Source organism: Crocodylus porosus, unplaced genomic scaffold (assembly GCF_001723895.1).
Source record: "Crocodylus porosus isolate Cpor-Errol unplaced genomic scaffold, CroPor_comp1, whole genome shotgun sequence".
Taxonomy (NCBI): domain Eukaryota; kingdom Metazoa; phylum Chordata; order Crocodylia; family Crocodylidae; genus Crocodylus; species Crocodylus porosus.
In genome coordinates this window covers 6,144,848-6,158,920 of record NW_017728921.1, presented here as the reverse complement: position 1 = coordinate 6,158,920, position 14,073 = coordinate 6,144,848, and the positions used below count along the sequence as shown (strand labels likewise).

The 14,073-nt window shown below is 52.0% G+C and overlaps 1 protein-coding gene across 28 annotated transcripts in view; it reads left to right on the top strand.

Annotated features, from left to right (window-relative positions):
• NCOR2 (nuclear receptor corepressor 2) overlaps nucleotides 1-14,073 on the top strand; it is a 331,634-nt gene that overhangs the window by 301,697 nt on the left and 15,864 nt on the right. For 18 of the 28 annotated variants that reach the window (XM_019538936.1, XM_019538915.1, XM_019538913.1 and 15 more), the window contains 9 exons: nucleotides 890-970; nucleotides 1,613-1,893; nucleotides 3,239-3,605; nucleotides 5,992-6,219; nucleotides 6,939-7,196; nucleotides 9,045-9,194; nucleotides 10,306-10,452; nucleotides 10,616-10,778; nucleotides 11,638-12,176. In XM_019538936.1, the coding sequence (XP_019394481.1) occupies nucleotides 890-970; nucleotides 1,613-1,893; nucleotides 3,239-3,605; nucleotides 5,992-6,219; nucleotides 6,939-7,196; nucleotides 9,045-9,194; nucleotides 10,306-10,452; nucleotides 10,616-10,778; nucleotides 11,638-12,176 (2,214 nt within the window). The remainder of the gene's footprint in view (nucleotides 1-889; nucleotides 971-1,612; nucleotides 1,894-3,238; nucleotides 3,606-5,991; nucleotides 6,220-6,938; nucleotides 7,197-9,044; nucleotides 9,195-10,305; nucleotides 10,453-10,615; nucleotides 10,779-11,637; nucleotides 12,177-14,073) is intronic. The other 10 variants (XM_019538935.1, XM_019538934.1, XM_019538933.1 and 7 more) reach the window with 2 other exon arrangements.

Sequence of the window (14,073 nt, the reverse complement as noted above, 5' to 3'; positions counted from 1 at the left end):
TGTGAGATTTATCTGCAAAAGATGAGGAATAATTGATCCGATACCAAGCTGAAGAACCCATTTAAGGTAAAGCCAAGGTCAGAGTCTTCTCACAGCATGCATGTAGGTGACTTGTCTGCATGTGAAATGCTGTGGGGCTACTTGTAGGATTGGGATCCAAGTGTCTCATTTATCTGCGTGGCTTTTGCATTCTTACAGTGGCTTCTTCACTCGCTTAAGAGCAAGGGAAAATTACAAGAGGGCAAAGTCAGGCTAATTGTTTATTTAAAAAAAAAAAAAGGAGTGGTAATTGCAGGCCTCTAATTACTTTGGCTAATCTCTCTCAAATGGCTAGTTTGGATTATGTTTTTGTTGGTGGTGTCAGATTCTTCCCGTATGCTTTTGGGATGGTGCTAGCACATGGGGCTCTGGGGAGACACTGCCAAGAAGTAATGATGGTTTTGAATCTGCAAGCTCTTCTTTAAGTGCTCCACTGCAGTGCTCCCAAGCAGGCCCACACTGAGCCAGTGCAGGGCTGCAAGGCAGAGACAGTGACCAGGAAGCAGAGGAAGCTGACAACCCAGGTGTTCTGGTTCCAGAAAAACAAAGCAAACTGGAGAAAAGGGGAGGATCAGACTAGCCCTTGAGAACTGATCCCATCCCAGGTGCTAGAAACAGCTCACATGACTCGCCTCTGTACAGAGCCTCTTGGAAATACAGTGAAAATGCGAGTCACTGAAAACCAGGGCTGGAAAAACCTCAGGCTGCTGTCTGGTCCCACTCCCTGCACAAGGCAGGAGGAACATTTTTGTCTAAAACAGCTCGCCCAAGTGTCTGTCTAGCCTGCTCTCAAAGATCAAGTCTCTGTTGGCTGCTCTCTGACTTGACTTACCTCTTTGGCTTGTTCTAGGTCTTATGGGCAGAGCCATCCCCCCCGACGGGCCCCACAACTTAAAGGAACAGCATCATATCCGGGGTTCAATCACACAAGGTAAGTCTGGCAAGTGCCGTGCAGCTCACCTAGGGAAGTGGTTGGGGTGGAAACGAGCAGGGCACGACTGGAGATTTATTTTTCTGATGTGCAGCATGGCCTTGCCCATGATCCTGCCATCCACATTGGTCCACAGGCCCCAACCAGACCTGCCTAGGGGGGTGAGATATTCAGGAGGCATTCAGCAAGGACCTGGCCCTGCTCTCACCAGGCATTCTCATGGGCCTGGCACTGCTCATCGTATTACTGGTGGTGGTGTCATTCTCCCCATATACTTTAGGGACACTGCTAGCACATGGGGATCTTAGGAGATGCTGCCAGGAAGGTAACGATCGTTCTGAAGCTGCAAGAGTAGTAGGCAGTGGTGAGACCCCCCCTCTTCTCCCATGGCTTCAGGGAGAGCAGAGCCAGACCAGCAGAAAACGCTTCTGCAAAATCCTCTGTGCCAGGCGTCAGACCTCACGTGGCACCAGCAAGGCAGTGTCAGCTGGGTGATGCTACCTGGGCTCTTGGCACAGTAACCCTGTAAACCCCTGTGAGGGACTGCTGCTATGGGGTCTGTCAGCACAGCAGTCAGCCTGCTGGGGTCTTTTTCTTTTGGAAACCCATGACAAAGCCTTGTCTTTCCTGGGTGGGGTGCAGGAATACCTCGATCCTATGTGGAGGCCCATGAGGACTACCTCAGAAGAGAAGCCAAGCAGCTCAAGAGAGAAAACACTCCGCCAAGGGACTTATCAGACCCCTACAAGGGGCGGCCTCACGAGGGGCTCACGCCCTTGAAAATGAAATCAGCCCACGAGGGGCTGGTGGCCACGGTGAAAGAAGCAGGAAGGTCAATCCACGAGATCCCCAGGGAGGAATTAAGGCGCACGCCTGATATCCCCTTAGCCACGAGGCCTCTGAAGGAAGGCTCCATTACACAGGTATGCATGGTGGGTGGGTTGTCAAGACGGGGAAGGGTGACCATGTACCCTTCTCCTCTGCTAGGGCTGGGCCCAAGACCAGCTTCAGTCAGGTTTCCCTCTTGGGATTAAAGTCGGTGCAAACAGCAGCAGTAATTTTTGGCGATTCTTTTTTGCCATTCCCCTGTCGGGGAGTTTCGGACGTGACTACGACCATAAGCTCTGAGTTACTGAGCTTATTTGCATAGACTCCTGGAGGACTTTCCAGAGTTAAACTCAGGGTGGAGAAGGGTAGAAACTGTCGTTTTACAGAGGTGTCATCAGCTAAGCTTCTGTGTGCTAAAGCAGAGGGTGGTCGGATCCAGGTTCTCTATGTCGGGCCCCCTCTTCTTCTTCTCCACCAGCCTCACCTGCCGCCTCTTAACTGGATCGAATGAATGATCCCAGTACTGGCTTCTCTAAGCAACAGTGCCTCTTTCTAAACTCTCTGTGGGAAACGGCCTGTGTAAACTAGTTGGGTCACATTCTGCTGTTGGTAACACAGCCGTCGCGCTAAACCCAGTGTAAATTTGCTGACTGGGAATGGCTCCGGCTTTTATATAGAGAGTACTGAGAACAGGATTGTTTTCCTCCTACCTGGGTCAGTGATAACCAACAGGGCCAGCTCTAGGAGTTGGTGAGCAAGCGCTGGGTGCACATTTCCTGTTGCAGACTCAAAATATTTGGGATGTTTCCACGGCAGCTATTCGTGTTTGTGACAGTTGATTCTGGCTTATTTCTATGGTGTGTGGTAGAAGGAGCATGCTGGGTGCAGACATCGTCGATGGTTACTTCTCATGGTGACTTTCCACCGTTCCCCCAGGGAACAGGAAACTCGGCCACGGTTGACCCGCTGCATAATTGCACCGTGCCCCTCCTGTATGTCACCCTGGGGCTTCTAGACAACATAGTCATTATTATTTACATAGAGTGGGATTTTCCAAAGCACTTAAGGGTAGCTCTGGACCTCCCAGTTATGTTACCAGGCAGAAGAAGTTATGGTGCACTGAGCTCTAGGACAAGGCAACTATACTACTTCCAGTTTGGGAGACAGCGTGTTTGGAGCAGACGTGACGTTATCTTAGCCTGGAGCTTCCTAACACCAGTACTGAGTGGCCCAGACATGCCCTAAAAGCAGCAGGTCCTATTGAAGATCATTGAGGTTTGTCTTTGAGTAGGTAGGCATTTTTAAATGTCCTGTCCCTAGTGCCCCAAGCTGAGCATGGCCCAAGAAAGCTCGTGGTGATCTCCACTGACCTTCTCCCATTCTGCTTCCTTCCCCTCCTGCTTCCTTTTGTGACCTGTGCGCTGCCTTGTCTCTCTCCAGGGTACCCCACTGAAGTACGACAACAATCCTTCATCAGTAAGTGCCAAAAAGCATGACGTCCGCTCCATTATCGGAAGCCCAGGGAGGACTTTTCATTCTGTGCACTCGCTGGACGTCATGCAGGACCCGCGGAACCTGGAGAGGGCTTGTTACGAGGACAGCGTGAAAAGCCGGCCCAGTTCGGTGACAAACTCTGGAGGTTCAATTACCAGGGGAGCCCCGGTGATTGTGCCTGAGCCTGGAAAGCCTCGCCATAGCCCTCTCGCCTACGAGGACCACCAGTCAGCCCACGGGGCAGCGTTCAGTAGTCACCTGCACAGGGGGTCTCCAGTATCCACAAGGGAGTCCACCCCAAGGCAGCACGAAGGTAACTCCTGTTCTTGGGAACCCCTGGGGCTTTTGTTTTAGGGCAGATTTCTCTTTCGCTCTGCCTGGCACCAAACCCCACAAGCCTCACCTGATGCCTGAGTCAGGTGAGGTGCAGCTCCCTCCATCTCCGCACAACTGGCCTCGGAGGACCCTCTCTGGAGAGATCAGTTGAAACAGTCGAAGAAGGTGCTTTATTTCAGGAGGAAGAGAAAAATCCTGTTGACCAGCTGTTCTCCCTTTGATTTCCACATGCGGCGAATGCGCCACATTGGCTGGAGGAGGAGTTATGCCCAGAAGGGCTGGTGGTTTCCCAGTTAAAAAGTGGAATCGCTCTTTTAAATTCCAGCAGAGAGGTGTAATTTTGTGTCACACTAGATTACAGGGTGCATGGCGAAAAGGACAGGCCAGTGGTCAGCAAACACTGTGCAGCCTAGTCTGAAAAAATGAAGCCTATTATCAGTTATGTGAGTTGGAAGGCAGCTCTTCCGAGTCAATTAGATCATCCCTCTGCATCCATGGCAAACTTGATTTATAGCAGCAATGCCAACTTGAGGTTTTGTTCAAATGGAGGGAGTTGGAGGTTAATACAACCTGAAGTGTTTCCATGGTTCTTTTTGTCAACAACAGTGGTTTCACAAGGAGACTTAAGCATCCCCTGCAGTGCTGGAAACCCAAACAGAATTGACTGGGGCTAGCATGTAAGAAGCAGGCAGTGAAACAGAGCATCCTTAGCTTCATTGTCTGAATGAGAGCTAGCCGAGTAACTCCCAAGGAATCGTCTGCATTCTGGTTCGCTGCCCGTCTGCGAGCAGATCGGTCTTCCTTGCATGTATTTGTTGCTGGGAAATGACTCGCTGTCTCATTCGTCTGAATGATGCTGGGGGCACAGCCTGTTTCCATGTGGCGTGTTGCAGGGATTTGGACTCCGAGCTGTTTTGATTGGCCACCTGGCTCAAACGGTCCGGTTCTGTGCCCACAGTGGAAGAGAGTGGCTCTCAGGACCAGTGGCCTTCTTACGATGAGCCAGCCTGGGGCCCGCCGCCCTTCCCACCCGTTCTCCAGTCCAGAAATAGACCCCTGCACCACCGAAGCGCTGAGTTAGGGAAGTGAGAACAAGTTGACGTGCTTCCAGGCACTTCTCCATGTATTACGAAAGTGTTTACAGCTCCTGGGGAGCTCAGGAGGACAGCCAGTGTCAGAGCCATCTGGGCCCCATTTCATCACTTTTGTTTTGATGTCAGGGTCAGGTTTTCTGTCTCATAACATTAACCACTCGGTGACTGGCAGAGCAAAGCAACGGGGCCATCGCTGGCAGCAGGGCTCTGTGGTCATCCAAGTTTCTCCAGCACCATCAGAAGGGCACGTTTGTCCGGCATACTCTTCTCGGGGGTCAACAGGATTGTGAGGGTTTGCACTGGCAGTTTTGTGCTATGCATTTGCTGGGGATATATCACTGGAGAGGTGTAGTCTGAGCACAGACCTCAGGACCTCCAGAGGCTTTACCCTGACTCTGATGCTGAGGCACTGGGTCAGGTTGCAGCCCCTCTGACCCAGCTGCCTGACAGGACTGCTCAGTCCCTTCCCTTTTATGGATGTTGTAGTTTAGCCAACTTTGTCCCTTCATCTGACAAAAGTAAGCCCAACCCCACTGCAAATGATAGGTCAGGTCCATATATTTGCAGACCCCCCTCCAGACATGTTTCTCGTTGCCTCTGTGGAGGCCTGGCTGTCAGGACTGCTGTTACCAAGGGATGCGTGAGCTGGCAGGTTGCTTCTTGCATCTGTACTGCATCCAGCTCCGTGCAGTTAGTAGGGTAGAATTGAAGGGGGGGATCTTGCAGAGCACGGGAGATTCAGCACAAGCTGCTGGGCAGAGTGGAGGAGGAGCACTCTTCTGGGAGTCGGTGCAAATGCCCTTCCATGGGGCATGGCCCCCTAAGGTACTCTGTGCTTTTGGAAATCCTACCCTCTACTGCACATGCTGTGCTGTACCATGGGGCAGGCACCAGCTGCAGGAAAGCATAGGCCGTTCCCATTGGAGCCCACAAAAGTGGGTGCGCTGAGGGTAGATGTGAACAGATCCCCCTCAGCCTGCCTCCCTCTTACATCGGGCTCAATGCATGCGCCAGGGCGGGGGCCTTGGTTTCTAGCCCAAGAGACAATTGTTCAAACCATGCACCAAACTCTCCCCTCGGAGGCACAGCACAATGAGGCTTCCACCTCGCCGAGGCCCCGAGGCGCTCGCACAATGTGCTGTGAAATCAAAACAATGGTGCAAGGAAGGAAGGCTCCCCTGAGCTCAGCGGGAGCCAGGCATGCCCATCTGAGCAGAGAGTTTGGCTGCGAGCGTTGGCTCCTCTGACTCATTTCCTTTGCTCCTGCAGGGAGTATCACTTCTGGGAAGCCAGTGTCCCAGGACAGAAAGATCACCCCCACGCCGAGAGAAATGTCCAGCTCCAAGTCCCCTCATGCCACCGTCTCGGACCACCACCACCCCATGTCGCCGTACGAGCACTTGCTGCGAGGAGTGAGCGGCGTCGACCTGTACCGGGGACACATCCCACTGGCCTTCGACCCTGCCGCGATTCCCAGGGGAATTCAACTGGAAGCAGGTACTCCCTTCTGGGGATGCAAGCTGCCTCGAGCAGCCCCCGGCTGGCTGTGGAAGCACGCAGTCACTGTGCTGTCTTCTCTCCTCTGTAAATCCAGCCTATGCCCACCCCGAAGACAGGGGCGGGGGCTGCTCTCACTTTACAGCAGGGTAAGAGACTTGAAGCCTGGCCCAGTTTCTTATGAGCTACACAGTGAGATGAAGCAAAACCTCCCATCATCTGGCCTTCAGCAGTCCCATTTCACAACTTTTGAAACTCTCCTGCCTTGGTCCGTGATTAGCCTCTGCTGCCTACAGCCATCTCTCATGTGAGCTCTCATCCAACACAGCTCCCTCCTCGTCTTGGCTGAGTACCTCCCCATCTTTTCAGCATGCACGGCGCCAGTGCAGACCTTGCTATTTTAAGTCCCTGAGGCAGCTAAAAAGCCCTCCTGGCTTCCTCCACCCTTGGGCCCTCAGTAGCTGGTGCCTGAGGTCCAGTAGCCGAACTAGGGCAGGGAGAGCAGGGTACTGGCTCACTGGTGTTGTACACACAACCCCCCCAGCCTGAAGGGCAGATGGATAGAGCCCACATGCTTGCTGAATCAGGTTTCTACCAGTCCCTGAATTAGCCCACCATGTAAAGCCAGTGTTTCCATGTTTTTTGTGTGTTTTTGAACCTGCTTGCTGCTTCTCAGCCCGTTTCAGGGGAGACTGACCTGTTTAAATCTTCCCTTTCAGCTGCTGCTTACTACTTGCCCAGGCATCTTGCTCCGAGCCCAACATACTCCCACCTCTACCCTCCATACCTCATCCGAGGGTACCCAGACACAGCCGCCATGGAGAACAGGCAGACCATCATCAACGACTACATTACCTCCCAGCAGATGCACCACAACGCTGCCGCCGCCTCAGCCATGGTGCAGCGGGCAGACATGCTGCGCGGACTCTCCCCTCGCGAGCCTTCTCTGGCTCTCAACTATGCAGCAGGTCCTCGAAGTATGAAGCTGTCTGGGGTTCCTGGGTGGCTGTTTTTCCTTCTCAAAGGATGCTCAGTCGGGTCTGAAGGTGCTGAGGGCAACACTGAAGGTCCCTCGTGGAGGAGCCATTGCTGGTTCTGTGGTAGAAATCAAGCTGGTGGCATAGCCCTGAAGTGCAGAAATACTTCGGTTTCAGCTGGTTCAGCAGTCCTTGAATGCTCCGCACGGAGACAAGTTATTTTCTTGCTGGTTAGGTTTCTTGAGGCTGCTTTAGATGTAGCTGTTTGACCTTGGGTTGTGATCTGATGAGCCTCTGCCTGCTGAAGAAGGCTGGGGTTGGTCAGAACTTGGAGGAGAGGCTGCCCCCTCCATCCACCCCCTTTTTAGGGAGAGGTGATGGTGCTTTCTGCTCCGATCTGATCCTGATGGCAATGCTGCGGTCCAGCTCTAGAGGGCAGCCGGTGACTGCTGCTGAAGCCGTCTTCCCGAGCTGCCCGAACTCCCAGCCTCTGGGGGTCATCCAGGATCCTGCAGCATTGTTTTGCAGGCCTGGTCTCCTTCTGGCTAGAGTCTGTCTCACTACAATGCCCTGCAGACTTGGGTGCATTCCTGATTCTCACTTCCTGTCCTAAACTATTTAATCGTTGCTGGCTGTGAATCAGCTGCCACACTCTGTCCCACCTCCCACCGCCAAAAAGGGGCTGATTATGAGTAGCAGGTGAAATGATTCCTGTATCCACAGAGTAGGTCGCTTTGGGATTCCTTGGGCTGAACTCTTAGACCTTTTTGCCACTAACTGCTGGCAAGGCTTTTCTTTCTGATGGTCACACATGGGTGTACCCTCGCAGATTCACAGAAGTCTAGGGCTAGAAGGGACCTCATGAGATCATCATTTCTGCTCTGCCCTGCTTTTCTTCTCCCGTCACCCATAGCTAGGCAGGCACAGGATGAGTGGTGGGTGTCTTGGAAGCTAATAGGACCATGCCATTTAGGGCTGAAGAAGGGAGCAACAGAGCGTGAACTTGAACCAGATAGGTGCTGTTGCAAGCCGGGGCGGTGGTAGAATATAGGACCAGATCTGAATCTGCTCCCTAGAAACGAAGCGAGAAAAGCTTTCAGGGAAGGCAGAAGGATTAATTAGTGCAGGGCCAGATTGTGGAGCTGCTGCTCCCTGTGGGAAGCACTTTCAAAAGCAGCCCTGTTGACTTTGGTGATGCTGCTGGCACGGGAAAGGATCCCACAATCTGGCCCTTACGTGCCTGGAGAGCTCTTTCAAGAGTAAAAGGAAAAAAAAAATGTTCTCTGAGTGCTGCGTGGGGGTTGATAAGAGAAGCGTGTGCTGTCCGTGCATCCCTGTGCGCACGTATTTTGTTGCACTGTTAGTGACTAGAGCCTAAATTAGTAGCAGCCATGGTCCCACTCGGTGTCAATGCGTCTCTGCGTCAGGTAGCCAGGCCTGCCGTTTGGTGGGAGTGGGGGCTGAAGGGTTGAGCTTTTCAGTGTTCAGACCCAAGAGAGGCTGTTCCGTCAACCAGGGGCATCGCGCCTGGTGCCACTGTCCAAGCTGGGTGAAGGGCATTGAGGGAAGCATGGGTGGCATTTACACCTGAGACACAGGATTTCTGTGGTGGCCAGGTGACATGCTGGGACCCTGTATGGGGCTTTCACCTTGGCTGTCTTCTGGTTCCACGGTTATCAACACAGCTCAGAAAATAGCTTTTCAGACTGCCTGCTGTCTCAGTCCTGTCCCCTGAGCAGCCACCATAGGGAGGCATGTGCTGCAGGTCTCTCCCCTCAGACCTTGCTGCCATGGCTGAACCCTGTGACCCTGTCACCATCCTGATGTTCCTTTCTGTTCTCTCTGCAGGAATAATCGACCTGTCTCAAGTGCCACACCTGCCTGTCCTCGTACCACCCACACCTGGCACCTCTGCCCCCCCCATGGACCGAATCACCTACATGCACAGCACCCCCCAAGCTTTCAGCAGCCGACACAGCAGCTCCCCACTCTCCCCAGGTAAAGGCCGCAATGTAGGCATTGCCAACTAGAAATGCCCTCGGTTGTTTGCCCAGGGTCCATATCAGCAGACTGAAAACCCACCTGAAGCCTCTGGGCTTCTGGTTGTGAACCTGCAGCAGTGATTCTGCAGCCTCTCACGTGGTGGTAAGGGGTGCTGCCCCTCAAACGATCTGTTGGCATTAATGGCTGAAAGCTGCTGTTTAAGTTACTCCTACTTGGATTTTTCTTTTATTTCCCGTTGCCAGCAGTGAGAGAGGCTTTGGATAGGTATCACCTGTTCCTGTGTTGTAATGCAATGTATCCAACTGGTCTGTCTCTGCACACTTAGCTCTAGAAAAGAAGAAAAGGTGTATCAGTAGGGCCTAAGTAGCAGCTGTCCTTAATTATTTCAGCTGTAGAATGAACTAAAAATACTAGCATCTTTGACTCCTTTTGTGTTATAATAGTCTATCGTGACTGGTCTTAATGACCCTTGAAGTCCCTTTCAACCCTAGGACTAGTTAAACAACTAAGAAGTGTTATTAATAGCAGCTTGTACTGACAGGTCTTGTCAGTTTGCATTGTTGTTCATTATTTGAATGAGGGCTGAGGGGGGATCTAGTGGCCTGTTACAGACTAGTCAGGGGGGACCAGCAGGCACTGGGGGAGTCCCTGTTCCCCCGAGCACCGCCAGGAGTGACCAGGAATAACGGTCACAAGCTGGCAGAGGGGAGATTCAGACTAGACATCAGGAGGCGCCACTTCATGGTCAGGGCGGCTAGGATCTGGAACCAGCTTCCAAGAGAAGTGGTGCAGGCTCCTACCCTGGGGGTTTTTAAGAGGAGGTTAGATGAACACCTTGCTGGGGTCGTTTGACCCCAGTACTCCTTTCTGCCATGGCAGGGGGTCGGACTCGATGATCTACTCAGGTCCCTTCCAACCCTAGAAACTATGAAACTATTTTCAGTGAAACATGCTAGAACACAGAAATGAACAGTTTACTTTATTGAGCCCAACATTTTCCAAACCAAATCGTTTGTTGGTTTTTATTGGTTCTTGGATTTTCCCGTTCCGGGGCACTGGAAGAGGGCTGTGCCGAGGACACGACTTGGGTTTCTTTGACTTTCAGGAGGCCCCACCCACCTGAGCAAGCAGACGGGAGCGTCGGCTTCGGAGCGGGAGCGGGATCGAGAGCGGGAGCGGGAACGCGAAAGGGAGCGGGAGAAATCCATGCTCACGGCCACCACCGTGGAGCACGCCCCCATCTGGAGGCCAGGTAGGCATGGAAGAGCCCCCGGCACAGACCTCACCCACTAGGACCTGAGCGGAAGATTTCTCCGAGCGCACCTGGCTCAGGTCTCTGCTCTGCCCTGTCTTCCCCCGGCCCCTGGGCTTTCCCCATCTGCTTCCTGATCAGATTCTCCGCTGCGTTCCCACAGGTACTGAGCAGAGCAGCAGCCGTTCGTCCGCACACTCTCACAGCCACCAGCACTCGCCCGTCTCACCCCGCACCCACGACACTGTCCAGCAGCGCCCCAGCGTGCTCCACAACACAGGCATGAAGATCCTGTCCTCGGACAACCCCACCCCCTCGGTCCTGCGGTACGTAGTTGACTGCTTGCTCCTCTCTTCCGGGTTCGGGGCTATTAAACCTCTTAATCCTGCTGTGCTAGAGTCAGAGGGAGGGTTTTTTTTCCCTTGATTTCAGTGAGGACAGGAGTAGGCCCTAGCAGTATGTTGGGTCCAACTCTGAAACCAGGTTCTTTTCCTCTCCAAATGTCTTTTGCCAGAAGATGCTGCCAAGAATTAAACAAATGGGTATAACCAGAGCCCAGCTCTGTTCTTCTTCAGCCAGCGGCTGAACGAGCAGTTTGCTATGTAAGGGTTTTTGTTTCTTCTTTCCAGCTGATAGTCTTGCGCAGTGATTATCCTGGAGGCAATCATGGCAGAAATGTGCATTTAGCAAGGGAGAGATGTACCTTATGGACTAGCTGAATCAGAGGAGTATATGCTCTTGTGAGCATGAGCTCACTTCATCTGATGTGTAGTTGATGCCATCGATGGATTTCTACTCCAAGTTGGTCCTTAGCGGGAAGCCAAAGGCAACCCTCTGACTCCTGATGCACTCTGGTATTATGCCCCATTGTGCCTGTGCTTTCCTTATGGGCAGCACAGCCTCAGGTCGCAAGTGCAAGTGGGGAATGAGCTGCACTGGTTAGGTCGATGGAGGGCCTGATTTGCCCCTCTTTCACAATGCCAGTACAGACCAGGAATCACTTGCAGCAGAGAACTGAGCTAGGCTCCACTCACTCACAACCTTGCCTGCATCTGCTTCTGATAGCAGGATCCATCTGGGGGTTGAGGGCTGGATTAGACTGGGTGCGGGCTGCTGCTTCTCTTTGCCCCGTGGTTCGGTTATCCATTGATTATCTTTTTTAAATGGTCTTAATCTGCCTTCCAGGTCCTCCTCCACCACTACCACCTCACCAATACGCTCTGCAGGCTTCCCCCCAGCATCTGCCTTGCGCTCGCCCATGGACGGCTACACAGCCATGATGGACCCTTCCACCTTGCAGAAAGAATCGTCAAGGGCCCGAGAAGCCAAGGTAGAACGCCCTCAGACTGACAACAACTTATACACCTCAAAGCTGCCCAGTGGGACACACCTAGAACAGTCATCTTCACCTATTAAAGCCGCGGAGTCTAGGCCCTTACCAGTCTCGGGGCCAGGTTCTTCTCAGCCGTATAGCAGAGGACAGGGGAAAAACCAGCAGCACCATCCACCCCTGGAACAGCAGCATGCAGCTTCGGTCAATGAGCAGCACAATAGAGAAAAGAGTCAAAGTAAACCCTTTTCAATGCAGGAACAGGAGCTCCGAGCACTCGGTAAGACCACCATGACAGCGGCCAACTTCATAGATGTGATTATCATGCGTCAAATTTCTTGCGATAAGGGGAAGCGAGAAAGAGGCTCGCTAAATAACGACTCCACTAGTGATGGTAAGAAATTGGAGGGGGTGGTGAGAGTCCGAGTTCGTGGCCTAAAAACAATATATATATACATATATATATAGCTTTTGGTTTTTTTTTAATTGCACGTTTTGGTGATTGGCTTCTTCCACTTCCTCATGCATTTATTTACCTTTTAAAATCATTTATGTTGTTTCAGTCTTTTTTTAATTGTACTCATTCTTTTTTAAGGGTCTTTTTACCCCTTCCCCTTCTCTCTTTTAATTTTCCCATTGCCGATTCTTTGCCGACCCTCTTCAGTTCATTTATTAAAGGGGTTGAGGGTGGCCATGATTTCACAAACCTTAGAATTGCTGGTATGGGGTATAGACAGATGTAATAATTGTATTGATCAAAGCTGTTGTGAAGCAGCTGTTACATCTGCATAATTCTGTAGTGATATGAATATAGCAAAACAACTCCAATGCCAATCCAGTTTGTCAGGATCCAGCAGTTTTAGCTGCACTTACATTATTACAAAATCACACAGAGGTAATGTCGGGTTGTAACTGCTGGTGAGAGCATCTCAGGGGCAGCCTCCTCTCTCCCCTTTAAAGCAGTGAAGAAATATGTTTGTACCCCCAGTCTGTGCTAAAAAATTGAGTCGTGAGTCAAACAGCGTGGGGGCAGGGAAGTGCAGTCCTTACAGGCCAGTTGTCGGCTGCACAAAGACGTCTTAGACTTGGACGGTACCTTTGAATTTAATGAATCCCAAAGTGCTTTGCAAAGAAATTTCTCAATGCAAAACTAATGTAATGTATCAGCATGTAGATACCATGGTGACGGCCCCTCCAGGAGAAAAAGATGGGCAGTGTTGGGGGCAGAGGTGGCTTAGCTTACAAATGCGATGCAGTCATAGCGGAGGTGAACCGCAGCAGCAGCCCAGCACAACAGCATAGGACGTGATGTGCAGTAGCGTTTGTCCAGGGGGAGCTGTACCCAGGTGTGTGCCTGTTCCCATGCCCACACTTGTCATTTTGCCCCCAGAGTGTCCCACTCCAGTGTTGTGCTCGCAACCAGCGCCCCTGTGTGTGTGCCAGTCAGCATTGTCTCTGTGCACCTCGTATGTGTTGCCATTGGGCACCTGTGGCAAACTCCCATGCATGTAACCTAAATGCAGAGCAGGCCATGGGTTGGGGAGACCTTTTCTGATCTCTGAATGTCCCCTTCCGTATCCTTGCCTGATCCAGTGATCCCAGTCATTGCCATTGGGCCCTTACAGCCCACATCACGGCCAAGAATGCTCCACCACCAGAAGGATGGAGGGACCCTGACCTAAGCGCGCTGCCATGCAGTGCTGCTTTAAAACAGGTTCCCTTAGACTGGCTGCATTCTGCGTCTACATTTGCTCACCTAGGCTAAGAAGCAGAAGGACTGTGTTCTTCTAACTGAAGAGCCAGAATTAGGAGGAGGCTCTGTGCTCCCTTGTAAAGTCTTTTCTCTCAGTCCCTTCCCAGCCAAGCCTTTTGAACCATTCCTGGTCCTTCCATGTTTCCCTCTTCCCCACGTCCAGGCAAGGATAAATACAAGCGTCGTCTTCAAGGTTTTCCAGCTGTAGGAGGCACAGAATTACCCCTTTCTGATGAATCAGAAACAAGAGGAAAGCAAACGCATACTTCAGTTTAGGAATTTTAAACCAGACTTAGGAGGCTTTGGGCCTGGCTCTCGCTTTTTGAGCACGCGCTGTTGCCAGGGCAGGCAGTGCTGGCTTTCCTTTGTGAAGCACTTTGGAGACCTACCTGTGGAAACAGCACTTTGGCTCCCTGGAAAAGCAGCGCATTTCCCACACTGTGCACACCTTTGGTTGATTTTATTGAACCTCACTCATGGGTAAGATACAAATCCACGCTGATCAGCTTTGCTTCCTGGTTCCCACGCTGCAGTGATG